This window comes from Atta cephalotes (genome assembly GCF_000143395.1).
Source record: "Atta cephalotes unplaced genomic scaffold scaffold00028, whole genome shotgun sequence".
NCBI classification, from domain to species: domain Eukaryota; kingdom Metazoa; phylum Arthropoda; class Insecta; order Hymenoptera; family Formicidae; genus Atta; species Atta cephalotes.
In genome coordinates, this window is record NW_012130092.1 from 33,034 (window position 1) to 51,144 (window position 18,111).

Sequence of the window (18,111 nt, forward strand, 5' to 3'; positions counted from 1 at the left end):
TATATATATATATATATATATATATATATAATAAATATATGTATATAGCTGTGCATTACGCCTATTTTCATGTAAAATAATATACAAATCTCCAAATAAATCAAAGCTGTGTAATAGAAAAATATGCGCATATAAGTAGATCAATTCCAGTATCAAAGTACACCTAAAGTAAAACTGTAAGTAACTGTAACATGTAATTGTTTTTAATTATGTTAATGCATACAATTAACGGCATATATATATACATATATATATATATACACATGTGTATGTACATGAATTTTCTAAAGAAAATTGTGACACATATTCTTCTACGTTTTTTATCTGTTGTAAAAACTAATAAAAACTAATAACATTTAGTATCTACAAATTTTGATATGGCTAAATGTTTATTAATTTTTATGTTGTGTAAATTTGAAAACAAAATGTAAAAAAACATGTGTCGGTGGTTGACATAATTACAGCCTTCCAATTTGTTAACCGAAATAAAACATTCAAAAGGATTTTTATTTATTATAAATGTGGTTGTAATATAAATAAATGAAAAATATTAAAAGTTGTTAAAAAAATGTGATATTAAAAGATAAATTAATTTTTAATAACATTTTTTTATTTAACATTTATGAAAAAAACAATTAATTTAAAGATATCTTTTTTGCATATATTTTATATATACTTTATATATGAATATGTAAAAGTTAAAGTCAATAGATTAAGTATTTTCTGAGAAATCATATCAACCGATTTGAAAAATATAATTTCATGAAAAAAATACATTTAAAGTTTCAAATACATTATAGTTGCAAAATAAACAATGAAAGTTTATCTCCAATTAGTAATAACATATAACAAAGATCGTTCTTTAATTCAAAACGTTCACATTTTTTACTTCTCTCCGGTCTATTTAGTGATAGTTCTCTTTGAGCGCGTTGACAAAGCATTAAAAGCAAAAGTGTGTTAAAATTTAAAAATACCAATATCTTTTATTTCGTTGAAAATCAATAAAATCTTTTAAGAACTTATGTTTGAGATTTCAAATATTCAAAAAATGTAAAAAAATCGATTTTTTAAATATTATAGATTAAAATATTTCTTTTTTTTAGCATTAAATTTAAATTTGGATTAATATAGTTGTATTAATGAATATTTATCAGAATAATTAAAATTTTTAATTTAATTTTGGAAATGCGATCTTTGTTGTTTTGCGATAGTAACTAGAAAAAAATAGTACATGAAAAAACTAACGAATACATAACTGTAATACAATACGTTGAACAATGATAGTGGAAATAACGGAGAAACGGAGTACAAGGGCTAAGATAAAATCGATATCAACAAAAATTGACACCAGGTGCAGGTTTGTAATAGCAAAATCGTTTGAAATTCCAATATAGCAATTCCTTAAATCCCTGAAATTGTCTGGAGCAAACGTGCCCCATACCTTTGACATCGAAATCTAAATTAGAGATCTCTCGATCTAACGTATTCTCTATTTTCACGTGCAAAAGATAATGGTAATTTTCACTGCAATCGAATCTAAAGTTGCGCAACAAAGCGATTACATAAATAATTCAATCTTCAGCTATATTAAGACATGTATCAAAATTTATTAATACAATTTAAAGCGAGTTGCTTTAAGTAAAATATATGCGCCTAATGGATTCATGAAAACTAATTACTTTAAAGAACATGCAAATTTTTTAAATAATTGTATTGAATTTTATAATAATTATAAATTTACAACACTATTTAAAAGATCAGTAAACATATCACACATAGCAAATTTTATTAAGAAAAGGTCGCTCTTAATCCATCGAAATCATATTTCCCAATTGTCGAAGCCAAAAAACAGCATTAATTTCTGCAATTTGTAACATTGAAAAATAATTAAAGCTTGATTTCTGAATGTTTATTAAAAACATAAATTTTCTAAATTCTTTGGAGTGGAATCTCATTCTAAAGAAATGAAAATTGAATCAATCTTGAAAATGAGTGGCTCAATTTTCAATCTTTAAGAGTAAAATTCATTCTAAAAGTTTTAAAGAAAATATAAAAATAGATGTCTTAAAGAATAAGTTTTTTATTAAGATTGATTTATTGTTTTGATTTTGAATATAAATACATTATACTTTATAATTCGAATTCATATATTACCTGAATGAATTAATTAAAAAAAAAAAATACTTAAAAAAATTAAAAAATAGTAATAATGTCATATTACATAAGTCGATTAATATTTTTCAAAAATTAAGCTAAAAATTTAATAAGATATATCCTACAGCTGCATTTCTGAATCCAAGTATGTATTTTCCAATATATGTCATGAGAAGGATGCAATTGCAGCGTAAAATGCCAATATTTCTCGATATAGTAAACTGTAAATATGTGTAATGTCGTTCACCCGATATTCCGAACTAATTCCTTGCGACGTATGCTATGATCCTTCTGTGAATTATCCAACTAGTTCAAATGCACATTTGAATAGGATGAACTGTCGTTATTCTCAACTTTGCAGAATCATAACGAAACGTCAATGGCCTGTATTTTTCTACGAAGTTCCCTTGGTATTTTCCTCAAAAATCTTCCATGTTTAAAATCGATGCGAAAGTCATACGGACATCTTCGCAGGCTTTATTGTTAAATTACTGGGAAAAATTCTCTACTTTACTATCTATCTCTCGTAGTTCAAGCAACATTCGATTTGACTATAAAGTACACTTCTATAATTTCAGGCAGTATTTCGTATGTATGTAGGAATACATATATTTTCTTAGAAAGTATCTCAAAAAATTAAGCAATATATATATAAAATATTCGTGTATTATATAAAATTATCTATCAATAAAATTTATTTAATAATAAGAATAAAGAAGTCTTTGTGAATCGAGTTTTAAAGAAAATTGGATGCATGTTTCAATTTGAAATCTTGATTTTTTTCATTTGTTTTAATAGAATTTATTATATATGTATAAGGCATAACATTCGAGATTTGACATTGGAAATTGCAGCATTGTGTCACATAATAATCTTCTATTTAATTTTTAGAGATACGTGAAAAGACTATCAAATAACGTCATTATTGTTATATGAAATGAGTGTGAATAAAATAAATAAGACTTTGATCGTGTATTAATTATTTCTATTTTCTATTATCAAAATACGTTAAAGAAGATCAAATGAAATATTCTGTTAAAAGATACGAACGATATTCAGGTAATTGGATATATGAAAACCGTATCTTCTCGGTGAAACTAGCTGCCAAAGACACGACCGAATCATCAAGATTTTCGTAGAAAGCTCCCGTAGAAAGGTCTCAAGAGTAGGATCAACTCGTGGGCTAAGTAATTCCTGGGACACTGCCAATCGACCCAACTATCGGACTCTTGTCAAATCGCCGTGGGATCTACCAAGGATCACGTGCATCATGTGAATCTCAACGTGTTACATCGATCGACCTCAAAAACGGCTGCTAGACTTCAGACATTGTCGACACAAACATTTCAAACTTTCATGTCGTAATTTAATGTATTTAAGACATAATTATGTATATTGCATAACATAAATGAAATATAATCTATAATTTAGAAGCGTCTCTTTATAACATATAATATATGGCTTTATATCTGAATTCTTAAAAGGAATCTTTCAAATTGTGTTTTTATTTGATATTAATATTCTTTAAAAAAAAAATGAAAATTAAATATAAGTTACATTATTATTGTATATGTTAATTAATGAAAAATGCTGAAAAAGTATATTTTTCACATGTAAACTTAATTGTCAGGATTGTTGAGTTATAAAAATTCATTGATGTCGCATTCGATCATCGCGACATGTGTTTCCCGAGATATTATGACTATAAACAAGACCAAGCCACGAGGAAAAGAGAAACGGAGCGTAGTATTCCCGTGGGAGGAAAAATAGGTTGAGCAAACAAAAGGCAGAGGGTAAACTCCGCAAGAAAAGTCGCCGGAGTATCCCCTGCCCAGACTTGCAAAGTCGAACAGTCGAATGTCGAAGTTGAATCGTACAAATGGCGGACAGGCGAGCGAAAAGCGAACGGAGATTCCTAAAGCGGTCGCAGAATGTGTCGCGATAAATTAGCTCATGTCATGCGATTCGAACTTTCCGAAGTTTTGTCGAAGTGCAAGAATCGTCAAAGAACGCCACATACGAAGAATATCGGAAGTGAGATCTAAAAAATATAAAGACTCACATTCTTCAATCAGATAGCAAAGGGAAATGTCACATAATATGATGCAATCTGCAGATCTCTCGCTCTTCTTCCTTCCCCCCCCCCTCCTCTCTCTCTTGTCCAGTGATCTAGTTCATTTTAAAAAATTCAACAATATTATAATTTAAAAATATACTTTTTCAGTATTTTTCGTTAATTAACATATACAATGATAATGTAGCTTATATTTAATTTTCATTTTTTTTTTAAAGAATATTAATTTTTTTAAAGAATATTAATATCAAATAAGAACACAATTTGAAAGATTCCTTTCAAGAATTCAGATATAAAGCATATATTATATATTTTTAAATTTATATCTTAAAAATAGTTTCATATTTGAAATAATAAAAGCAATAAGGCAAAAGCGAAAACTAAAAACTATGAAGATAATAACTGGGAATAATTAGAAAGTTTTCAAACGTAATAACAAATAAATAAAATTTACTATATATGTAAGTATACTAGATTATTTATGTTAAAAATGCACATCAATGCCCTTAGCATAATCAATATTTTTAACATTATCCGAAGTTGATTGCTTTTAATATTAGTGATTTTTATCAAAAAACCAATACTAATGATGCTTTAATGACCTGTACATATATAGGGATCTCAGAAATAAATTAATGCAAAATATTTCATACAAAACTCTATTTTAAGAAATATATGTTAAAAAAACTATTTAATAAAAAGTTCTAAATAAAAATATATTTAAAAAAAAGAAAATGTTGTTTTCTTTTAAAAAAGTGTAAATAAAATTTCTTTCTTATAGAAATATAAATCTCTCATCTACGATTAATATTTAATAGCTTTTAAAATCAGATTTGACTGTAATAATTCGAAAATATAAGTAATTTCTACATATTTTTCCTTCACGCGCGTTTTTTTATATCTTAATAATACTTTAAAGATTATACACCTATAAGGGTGGAAAAGATTTAAGGATAGTTTAGCCGTTACGGTTGGTTAATATCTCGATATTAATCTCATTTTGTGCTTCCAAAGTATAGCGAGGCTTTCATTATTTCTCAGACTGAAATAAAATTTTGATCACAGCACATCGTTTATATTAATCAATTATTACGTCAGAGACAGATCGTCAAAACGACAAGCATATCATGAAGTAACTATATATGATATATCGAAAAAATTTTCAGAAATATTTTTCAGTAAATCTAGAATACTTTATATGTATAATAATAATAATTTAAAAACGTTACACTGATATGAGTTTCGAATCGTAAAATAAAAATTTTTCAAAAACATGAGACGAGTGTAAATGGTATAGTAGCAATCATTCCGAGCGTGTCTTTTTACATTGTATATGTATATAAAGAAGTTACTTTAGAAGTACACATTGCAAATAATTTAAAACGTTTTTTGACATTAAACATCATGTATCCATCCATAAATATATCAGTATATAACTTTCAAGATAAACAAGACATGAGCATCAACGAGTATTTTAAGTGCGGACACTAGTAGTTCTATCCTCCAGATAAAGAAGACTACGACGTGCTTTCGACGAACGACAGCTTTTAGCAAAACATTCGCTACGAGCAGATAAAGCCGAGAAAATTCTGGATAACCCGTTGCTAGTTATTTTTTGTCGTATTTCCGACTCACTAGTTTTTCTACGGTGAATAGAAAGAAAAAATGTGATTTGAGATAGATACCTCTAAAGATCTTGTTTATAAAAGACTCTTTCCGTTATAAGTAGCTATATGCGCTAAATTTATACAATAGATGACTCATGCATTATATAAAAAATGCATTAAGATATAATTAGGTTCTAATTGCACTTTAAGTTTGTATTTAAAAGGATGTAAAAAATTACTAACAAATTTTTTACAATAAATTAGATAATAATACTATTAAAAGGTAAGATAATACATTTATAAAAACAAAGTAAAATTTCTTATTAAGCTCGAAATCAAGCTATTTAACTTGATAATACAATCTCAATTACAATATTAATGTAATAATATATACATTGCTATATCACAATCTATATAAAACAGTTTCATTTTAAGATAAAACTTTTTTTAAATTTAATTGTGTTACGACAAAAGAAATGACTCACATTTATATAGCAGAGTTTTAAGTTACCTTTAGGATATGTATCATAACTGATACCATTAGGATCGAATTATAGTCGCGCGTGTTCGATTACTACCGGACGTCAGTAATACATCAAAGCGAAGGGAAGGAAGAGACAAAGCCGGCACAGTGTCTATTCTATGTCCACATCGGGTATTATGTCGATCCTAGATGAATGATTTATGCGAACGATGCGAATGATATAATAACGAAACTCGTCAATAGAAATGATTTCTCCATCAAAGATTAAATTATCCTAAGTTTAGTCATTTATGAAGATCCGCGAATCTATGACATATAATAAATAATAAAAGTAAATTTCGCACTGTAATAACACTAAAGAAAACTAATTACTTTAGATTTGATGAATTGAACAAATCACTAAATTAAATTAAATTAAATTTTTAGATTTTGGAATTATTTATAACATTATTTAATATGAATGTTATTTTTTACATCATTTTATACTTTATTAACCAAAGCTGCAGCAGCATTAATGATGTTATGTTTTATAATAAAATGTTCATTGATAAAATTTAACATTTTTAATAATAATTAATTACATGTATGCTTTTTTATATTTTGACCTAAGCAATATTTGGCTTAAATTATTATAACAAAAATATGGTTTAGAAGAGATGTAACTTTTGCAGAAACTTGTAGATATAACTTTACAAGTACGAGTATAAAGGTATAATTTGGTAATAATTTTTTAATAATTTAATGATTTAAAAAATCATTATAAAGGATTTAAGTGGCTGAACAATTAAATTCATACTGAATATTACAAAAATTAAATCATTATAAAATAATTTTCTTCAATCTTAATTTAAAAGATTCCATATTATATTATTCCATATTATATTATAAGACCAAAAAAATTCAAAAAATTTAATTAGTTAGATGATGTGTTGCCGATCAACTTCAACGGAATCACAGAATTATCTTGAGTTTATTTATTGAACTATCTACTGTCTTTTCTATCTGAATTCAGAGAGTTCTCTAATCTAAAATCCCGTGAATACGTGCTACGGTACAATCCATTAAGGCTCTTCCACATCGCCGCGAGCAAGCTCTCGAAACCTTGCCAAACTTTCGTCGCCGTCTGCTTCTATCTGATGTAAGTACGGACCAAGATATTTCAAGGAAGGTATCTCTCGGAGAAAAATCTTGCGGAGAGCCGCAAGATATTTTCCTCTTACGATGCTGACATCCATCGCGCCCATCTTTTTTCGTCGAACTCACTTTCCATTTACGTGACTACCTCGTTCTAACGCTCACTGGTTTTCAAGAAGATTGCTAACACACAGTCCATGCATTTCCAATCTTCTTCACCAAGAAAAAATTCTTTTTCATATTTTTACATATATGTATTTACATACATATATCTTTTTCCTCTCCTTTCCTTTCCCTTTTCTCTTTTTTTTTCAACAAAGTAACATATATATAAATGTTAGAAGCAATATAATCAACAGTGTTGTGAGCTTTTCATACGTTTCATTTCATATTTTAATTAAACTATATATTTTTTTTTAAACTAAAGTTAAGCAAAATTTACAATTATACTGATCAATCCAATTTCTTTTTACAAAAAAATATAAAGATATGATTAATTTCAATATCATGACAAAAACTTTTTAAAAAAAGAAATAATCGTAGAATATCCAGATGTTACGTTAAAAAAAAATTAAAATACTGTATAACTAACAAAGAGAAAAACTCATTTAAAAGTAAGAATAATAATTCTGAAAATGTAAATCGGAATTTTCGATTCTGAATCACAAGTTGTTAAAACTTCCATGTTAGTTAAGAAGTTTTTATTTTAATCAGTTGAAAATGTCGCGTGTGTATAGCATATAACAGAAGGAACATGCATATCTGAAATACTATAACTCGTCACGTTCAACGTTTTGACGGGTATCCAGCGTGTAAAGCCAACTTTTGTGCATGTCTCAATAGCTTATTCATAAACGACTTGCATGCGGTACGTATATTTTCCGCTATTTACTTATCAACGGAAGCTTCAGTTTATATCTGGACCACGCTATGCCGTAGGCACGTAAAAGCAACCAAATGCAAACGTTAAACACAACAACTCATCGATGGCATCGAACTACGATTCGACAGACACTGTCGAAACGATAGGTCGCATTGTACGGATCGAAAGCGCACGCGTGTCTACACGCGTGTTCGGTCGGAACCGATAAATTCCAAAAGTGCGGAAGAGACAAAGGCAGCGTCGGGAGATTCGCACGTTGACAGTATCGAGAGAGCGTGCGAGCAACCGGCAAAACATGTCAGAGATTCGGAAGCGAGATGCGTTTACACGACGTACAGCCGCACGAATCAATATCCCGAGTTTTAAAGTCGCCCGATACCCTCGCCTCTCCCATCTGCTCGTTTCCTCCATCCTGGATTTACGCCGCTGTAAATCCGCCTCTCTTTGACCGAGTTCGATGGCGCGATATTCCCAACACAATTCGATTATAATCTGCGAACGAAAAATACGCAACATGGTGAGCTTTGCGAATATCTATATTTATATTCACGAAAGGAGAAACCACTTTTTTTGGTAATGGTACGATGTATATTTTAAATACTATTAATGGCAATAATAATTTTGGATTATCTTGCAAAAATTTGCTGTCTTTATTTTCTATATTTTTATTAATTTTTATTAATAAATTTATTTTTTTTCTATTCATGTCAACTTTATATGTATTAATTTTTCTAAATATTTTTATTATTATATTATATTATCATATTATAAAATTTACTGTATAACAAAAATTTCAATTATGTAGTTTGTGAAATAAATATAAATACATCAAAATAAATAAATCCCTAAATTTATATAACTAAATCTTCTTTTCATATGCTTGAGAATATTTTTTATCTTTCAATAATTATTATAAGTGTAATATATTTTCCGCGTGACAAATCCTCAATAGATACAATAAGCTTGTTCAACAAACTTATCTAGCTTGTCTTCAAGAACCGCAGAGGACCATTTCATTTCTCGGTTTGCTTTCTTTGTTTCTTCTTTCGACATTAAGAGAGTAAAGTTTCGCTAACAGTCTAACCCTTTAAGCCGCCGACTGCAGTAGAACTAAATATGTGTGTTCTTTTCTTTAGACTGTTTTTTAAGTTGGTTTTTTAACGTTCCTTATAAACGACGGAAATTTTAACGTCTCTGTAATGTCAGCAGAGTCGTTTCGATCCGTGCACAAACTTGAAATTAAACAAACTGGAATCTGTTTCGCTAAAAATCGAGAAAGAACACCCATTTCACTTCCACCTTAGACTATTTTAGAAATCTCGCGAGACTGCAGTTAGAAAAGACATTTCTAGAAGATCTTTTACAACAGACGCGAGATCGGCCACGCGTGATAGGACATCGTGCGCGTTGCGAATCAAGTCACTCGGTACTGTTTTATTTCGTTAGTTCTTGAAAGAAAATTGGATAATCTCGTCACGTTGTATTAAGAGTCTTTGAGAAGTGTACTAGCGGGTGGAACGGGTCACCCACGGGAAATAAAGTACGCCGGAAGCGTCTCGGAGAGACAAAAAGGATGCGCCGATAAAACATAAGTTCAGTGAGAAAGAGCCCTAAAGTGATAGAGTCCTAAACTTTAAAATGTACTTTTCTGCAGTTGAAAAAGTTGAATGTACGAACTGGATTGTCATGACACTTTTCATATACTAAATTGTTCGTAGACGTAAACAATTAATTTTCAAAAATTATATCACTCTCTCTCTCTCTCCCTACAGTATATATTTTAAAATTTTTGTTTTGACAAAATTGTCAATTATTATCATTATTGTTATTAATTTATAATTTCATTTTAAACAATACATAATGCATTTATCACAAGAAACGAAGTCATTTATTATGCCCTTTGACAATTAGCTAAATTGTTTAGTGATACAATGTTCTAAACAGTGCCATTAATAATGGCGATTCGCACAGTATATCGCAGTTAGAGTCAAAAGTATCTGGCGGGACATGAAGGCATTGCCTGCTTCCTTCCGGTAACCTGATTACCTTTGGAATGGTTGCTACAATCGGGAGAGGAAGCGCTGGTGGCTACGTGTAAATATATATACAGCCGCATGCGTCTGTATACATTCCGTACGGATATGCGAGTAGGTACTTCCAGATACCTCCGAGTCAAGCCGCCAGAATGCTCACGGGAGCGCTAACGTTTACGAGGCAATTGCTTTTAACAGCTCGGAACCCGTTGAAATCTATACCACCCAGCTGTATGACGAATTAAGAGCACCCGAGAATGGTTGCAGACAGTGTCATGTCAGCGTGCAAGGGTCCCTTATTCCATCGATTTAAAGAATTCTTGGTTTCTCAGAGCCTTCTTTCCAAATCATGGACTTATGCTTCCATAAATTTTCGATTCCGCAAATCCTTCGCTTCTTAAATCCTTGGTTTCACGGATTTTTAGTTCCAGAGATTCTTGAGCGCGCAGATTCTGGAATCCATTACTTTGAGGCCATCTTGGCCCCAGAAACGCCTGATTCCATGGATTGTTTGTGGCAGAGCTTTCTGATTCCGGAAATTCTTGGTTTCACAGACTGTGGTTAACATATCCTTTGATCTACGCAGCTATGGTCTATTGAGATCTAGTTTCTCTATGGATATTCGATACCACTGATCCTTATTTCTGTAAATCTACCTGCATGTTTGATTTCAGAGATTATGCATATCAAAATAGAATATACTATTATATTATTATAAAGGAAATAACAAAGGAAAAGAACTTTTATTTTAGTATTTATTTTAGTATTTATCCTTTGCCAGTTCCTCTGAGATGCTGAGTTCGAGAATAATCGATACAATTTGACATATTTATAAAAGACTTTTCATTTTGATCCGATAGCTTCAGAGAAAAGCTTGCGATAAACTTTAATGTTTGACCGAAAGATTCAGAGAACAAGAGAATTTTTTCCAATCGTCAAAAATACTGGCTTCTTATGCAAACATCGTCATTAAAGTTTACATGACAACACATAATTTTGGCAAATTTGGCATACATTTCAGTGAAATCTCTATTATGCAGTCTATTTCTATTTAATTTATCCTGATCACTAATTAATATATTTTGAAACCTTAATATCATATCAAGAGTAAAAATTAAAAGAAAATTAATAAAAAGTATATATTAACTTGCAGTGATATAATCAAAATATAAATTATAAATATTATTCACAAAATTGATTTAAAAAAACTTATAAATATTTAGCGCAAAGAAGTTGTATATTATATTATTACATTTTATATTTTATTATATTTTGATATGCAGAAAATTGGAGAGAGTTGATTATACATATAAATCATAACAAATATTTATAGTGGATATTAATGACATTATTCCGGATACGTTGGTCGAATCGTAAAGGAAATAAATAATGTCACGTACATTATAATTTATATACAGTTACAATCTCTCTTTCTCAAATTTATAATATTCGAAATTTATATTTATATCTGCGCAATTGTATTCGACTAATGTAAATGATAAAGTTAATCAAAGTTTATTAATTAATCACATATTAAATAAAAATTTTTTGACAAGACAAGAAAATATTTCAAATTTTTAAATTCATATATAAAAAAATATCCATTAATTAATTTATATTATATGTATGTTACTACGAGTTAACATATATCTTTTAATAATTTTTCTCTCTTTTATAATAATATTTTTTTTCTATTTTCTTTTTTATGTATTATTAATCTTAGAGAAGAAATTATAAACTTAAATGACACGAAGATCTTGAAGCATAAGCTTATATATTGAAATATACTTTGAAGCACTTATGTAAAGACTAAACAATAAGTCTTTGGAAATACTCGTAGCTTTCGGAAATCCTCCGCTTTCGGTACGTCTAATGCATGCACTTACATACGCGCGACAAAACTTTGTTGGTCGGCCTATAGTAACTCTCACGAAGTTGGCGAAGGGTAAGATAGATACCTTTCGATGTTATCAGGGGTACGTGTAATAACATTCCATATGCAGCGACCGAATAGAATTATAACAGACTCTTGGAACTTCAGCGGAAAATTGCCGAAAGTTTATGTGCCCTCACGTCTACATTACATGCGTACCGCATTATAATGTAATTCCAAAATGTAAACTTCATCTGATCGACGTAACAAGATAAACTTCTTGCACGACTTAAACTAATTGGCAAGATGAAATACGGCATAAGTAATAGCGTCATAATAGCATTACAATAGCATTACTAATCATTTAACAGTATTTGATTAATAAACGGGTTATATTATTCAAAATAATAAAGTATTTACGTAAATATAACTTATAAAACGAGGGTTCAAAATTAACATGATAAATTCAAATAAAATTGTCTTATGGCATAATATTATACAATATTTTAATGCTATATCGAGATTTAGTTATTTATTTCCATTCAGACATTCATTTTAACTATATGAGAATAATACTTCTCATGCGTTGAGTAGGATCAAACTGAAATAGATCGTTGAAAGTTTCGTAGAACTTCGTACAGAGTTATCTAGTTAGCCATTAATACACACTAATATGTTACAATATAATTCTCAAATAGACAGTAGACGAAGTGTTCCAAGAAATCTTATTATTATTTCGGATAAGATATAGCATTACATTATTTCATATTTCACATAATTATACTGTACAATAATTTAGAACATTAGATTTTTCGTTTTATTATTAATAATTAATAATTTGTGGTGCAATATATTAGACAGTATTATGGTAAAAGATAGTATTATGTGATAGTATATAAAAAATACTATTTCTTTCTTTGAAAGTTTTATAAAATATTTTAATTGTGTTTTATAAAATACTATAATATTTTATAAAACACAATTACATTGCAATGCAGTACATGAAGTAAACAATTTGATTTCTATAACTAAAATCTGCTTAAATAATATAAAATATCATTTTTATATCATTTTATTATTATAAAAATATAAAATATAAAATATAAAAAGATTGCGTTGAAATATATATTTATTATTATACGTTATCATCTCCGCATAGATAATAACATATAATAATACATATTTCTCATCCATAAGTAAAATTATTTTATTTTTACAATATATTCGAAATTAAATTTTCAATAGATATAATTATTATTATTTCTTCTAATTATTATTATTTTTAATATTTATTTAAAGTTTGTCAATTTGTAGAAATAAACTGCAATATCAAAATGAAACATTACACTTTATAGCGGAATTAATTTATCGAGAAACATTAAAGTAAAACAAAGCAACACTACACTAAAATGTGAAATTTTCATTTGCATAAAAGCATGTCTTCATGAAATTGACCTGTATTTCCTGTTTCGCGGCAGTGTGGTGCGTCCCAACGTAATTTTAACGGCATAAAGTTCGCACAATCAGCCTGCACTGCGGAGATCGATGAGCGACACAGGAATGCACACGTTGAGTAATTAGTGCATAATTTAGCTGGCGCGTGCGCTGAATCGGAGGTGTCAGTTTCACGACACTGTGAGTAGATAATCCCGACGGAAATACGATCCTGTCGATGGATTCGGATTTATAGATCTTCTTGTCAAGTTTATACATGTTTGTATAATTATGAAATGAAAGCAAACATTCAAAATTTTTACATATCGCAAATAAAATATGAAATATAACATCTTTTATGTTATTCGTATGTGCATATATTATTCATATATGTATACATATATGTATATACATACATACATATTTATATATACATATATGATATTAATAGTATAAATAATATTTTGAAAAAAATCATCTTTTTGTGGTATCTGCTATATTACGATTCGACGCCAGCGGCTAAATTTACATAATCAAAATGTAAACGAACAACACTAAAGTAAGTAGTGAAAATTAACATGTAGCTTAAATAGATAAATAGAGAGAGAGAGAGAGAGAGAGAGAGAGAGATCGTTGGCGGAATTATGAGCTCCAATTTCATGCAACGATTCTGTTACATAGTGATGGAAATGTAGCATTTTAGATGAACTGACATTTACTTCAGGTCGTTGGAAATTTGAATATATTTGTGGTACCCAAAGCATCTCGTAACTCAAGATGGTGATAATGCAAAATTAATGCAGTAATACATGCCGTCCGTTTCTAAACCATCAAAATGTTTAAGCACAATTTTGAATGTTTTCACGCGCGCGTTTATACTACTTAAACGCTGAAGAACTTTAATGCGACAAAGATAAATAGAAACTAACACCGTTATAATTACATAATTTACTAAAATAAAGTATAAAATCCTATGCATCAAAAAGTTAATAAAACTTCACACAATATTGCTGCACAATATTGCTGCATATGTAAAAGTGAAAAATATTTCGTTCGTGAATACTGCTTTCAGAGAATAAACACAATACTGCAACACAGAATATATCTTGCAGATTTGTATTTGGAACACTAAGAATGATATAGCTCTCCAAGATTACACAGAATACAAACAGAACTATTTTAGTTTTACCTTTTGAGTAATATTTAATAACATTTTTGCAATTTATAAATCTTGCACTTCATGAAATCGGAACAATTCTTTCCATAAAAAATCACATTATTAAATAAAGTTAAAGGAATTATTTTTTTATTTGCAATTTTATCATGTCTCATACTATAATCTGTTATGCCTGATGTCAAAGTAACATGTACTACTATATAATTTTGTTGTAAATAAAGATTTATATCATTCTCATCATTTTATTTACGTTTTTTTCACGTTTTTAAATACAATATTATTTAAATTGTAATATATAATCATTTATATTCTTGAGACTTCCATGGGACCTTTCTATAAAGATTATGCGTTTCGCGAGTTTCTTCTGTGTCCAAATCCATTCTTTGAATGCCAACGTTTCGTGAACCTTGCAGTTCATCAGGGCGAGGAGCAGCCTGATATCGAGTTATTCCTCCGGATCGTTCCTCTTTTATATATTTATGCTACTTGTTGGAGTGGTGGAAGGAAAGAATTGTGAGTGAAGGATGGGAGGAGGGGTGGAGGAAATCAGTTAGTCCTCATTAATCGGGAAAATAGTTTTCCATATTTTCCATATTTTGTAACCATTATCTCTATTTAGATTGTTTTTGTATCTCTATGGCTCCCTTATACTTTTTTGGAAAGTATGATGTAATATTGGCTATTGTGGTTGTCATACAGTATTTGATGTCCTATTTCGATGTTGTGTTCTGATAGTGCTGATTACGTGACGTATTTTAACCTGACATCATTGATGTTCTTTTATCCATAGATTCTCCCAGTTTCTCCAATGTATACTTGCCCACAGGAACAAGATATTTTGTACACTCCTGCGGAGCTGAATGGAGGATCTTTGATCTTTAGGATTTCTTAAGATTTGTTCTATCTTTTTGGGTGATTTAAAGATAGTTCGGATATTGTGTTTAATATCCTGCCAATCCGATCTGTTGTTACTTTGACATATGAGAAAATGGATAGAATCCTCTCGTCTGATTGTATATCAGAGACCGTTATCTTATTTGCATGTTTGATTGTTTTGATTATGTCTTTTTTGTCCGTTTTTTTGTAAGGCTATTTTTAAATGATTGAGTTCTGTCTGTAGATGTTCTTTGTCAGAGATGGTGAAAGCTCTATATATAAGTGAATTGATTGCAGACTGTTTTTGCTGGGTGATGGTGTGACTCGACATGTAAGTATCTATCTATGTATGTTGGTTTTCTGTGACACTTGATGGCCTAAGATACCGTCAGCTTTATTAGAGATAAAAACAATTAGGAAAGGGAGTTTTCCGTTTTCCTCTATGTCTATAGTAAAGTGGATATTTAGATGTTGATTGTTGAGGAAAATAAGGAATTGAGAAAAATTACGGAGTTCGGTTCTGCCGTGTCTCCATATCACGAATGTGTCTACATAACCAAATTTCTGGTTTTTTTCTGTATGAGTGTTTTTCTGAGGGCCTCTTTCTCAAAATGCTCCATGAAGATGTTGGCGATTACAGGAGAAATAGGAGAATCCATTGCCGCTCCTGAAGTTTGTTCATAAAATTCGTTGTTATAGGAGAAGTGATTGTTAAGCAGTACTCTATTAGGGAAGGGACTTCATAAGGCCTTTATTATATTTAATGTGTCTTTTATTGGGATTTGTGTGACAAAAAGATTCTATGTCGAAACTTACAAGCAGGTCTGTGGGACATAGTTGGATTTTTTGAATCTTTTGTATAAAGTCCGTTGAGTTAGTTATGTGTGATTCGGATTTTCCAGTGAGGGGTTATAATGTTTGTGCTAGGAAGGGATAAGTTGTATGTCGGGGAGTGTATGGCGCTAACAATCAGTCTGAGTGGGATGTTTGGTTTGTGTATTTTTGATAGTCCGATAATCTTGGTGGGAGAGGATATGTAGATTTTAATGTTGATTTGATTTTACTGGGAATATTATTTTTTTCCATTAGGATCTTAATGTTCTGCGCGATTGTATTAGTTGGATCTTTGTCAAGCTTTTTGTATGCTTTGTCCGAGAGAAGGTTCTTTATCTTTTTCTTATAGTCTGATGTGACTATTGTCGTGTTGCCTTTGTCGGCTGGAAGTACGATAATGTCTTTGTCCCTGTTCAGGTCTTGGAGGACTATCGCTCCTGTCTAGTGATGTTTGATGGAGGGGGTTTGGCTTTGGAAAGGATACTGGTTATCTGTCTGCGGATATTATCTGCTTGTTCTGGGTGGATAGATGGTTGGTCTATTTGGTTGATAATCTTTTCCTTTGGGATCTTTCTAGCCTTCCTGCCACTGCGAAGGGTCTTTGGCAAGCGCAGATATAGTGTCTTGAGACAGGTCTTTGTTGGATAGATTCTTGACGTTAAGTAGAGAAAGTTGTGGATTTTTGTGAGGGACAAGTTTTATATATTTCTGTTTCTGAGGATTGTGTATGGGTCTTTATGGCTTGTTCGTATGTAGGATTTGCCAGATATCATGCCAATGTGGTAAAAGAATATATTTAGATTGTCAAAAAATAAGATTTTGACTCTACAAAAATAACATATTACGATTTTTTGAATATCTGATACGAAAAACAGAAAGCACAAAATATACATTTTATTAATGTTATCAAATCAACTTCGTTGACTAATATTATTTTAAGAATTATTTTTTATCTACTACTACTTTCTCATCAATTATTTCATAAACTCACAAAAATAATTTATTATGGCGAATTTAAATCAATAAAACAACGAAAGTAAGATATTATAATTAATACGTAAACGTGTTTGACAAGATTAGCCTTTCTATGCCTGTTATAACGGGTTGCAATATTAATCCATCATCCACACTGTGGGTTTATGTCTTTTAATACAATCAGTTGCGAACATGATGTTGTTTTATTTAAGCGCAATCTGTTTTCCTTTGCATGCAACTCTCATTTTATCAACTAAGCTTGTTTCTATTTCATATAGATCCAAACATAATTAATGATACTTATCTCTTACTTAATTATTTACTAAATGATAAACGATGTCAGATTTATTGAAATTAACGATTCATAAATCGCTACGAGATCATCATAATTATACTTCATTTATCTTGGTTTGATGCGGTATTATATCTTCAAACTTATCTCATACAAAACGCATTATATAATTCACGTTTACGAAATAACGGCGCAACGTGTTATGCTAATATGTAACGCAGGCTTGCGGAAATCAATGGTAACAATGCCAACGAGAACAATTCTCAATCAAATGAATAATG

At 29.8% G+C, this 18,111-nt stretch overlaps 1 protein-coding gene across 1 annotated transcript in view; it reads left to right on the forward strand.

The window, feature by feature from the left end:
- Window positions 1-10,682, forward strand: part of LOC105620720 (coiled-coil domain-containing protein 132) — a 40,335-nt gene extending 29,653 nt beyond the window's left edge. Inside the window, exon 9 of the mRNA XM_012202213.1 lies at window positions 10,488-10,682. Within this exon, the coding sequence (XP_012057603.1) occupies window positions 10,488-10,682 (195 nt within the window). The remainder of the gene's footprint in view (window positions 1-10,487) is intronic.
- Window positions 10,683-18,111: the final 7,429 nt, after the last annotated feature.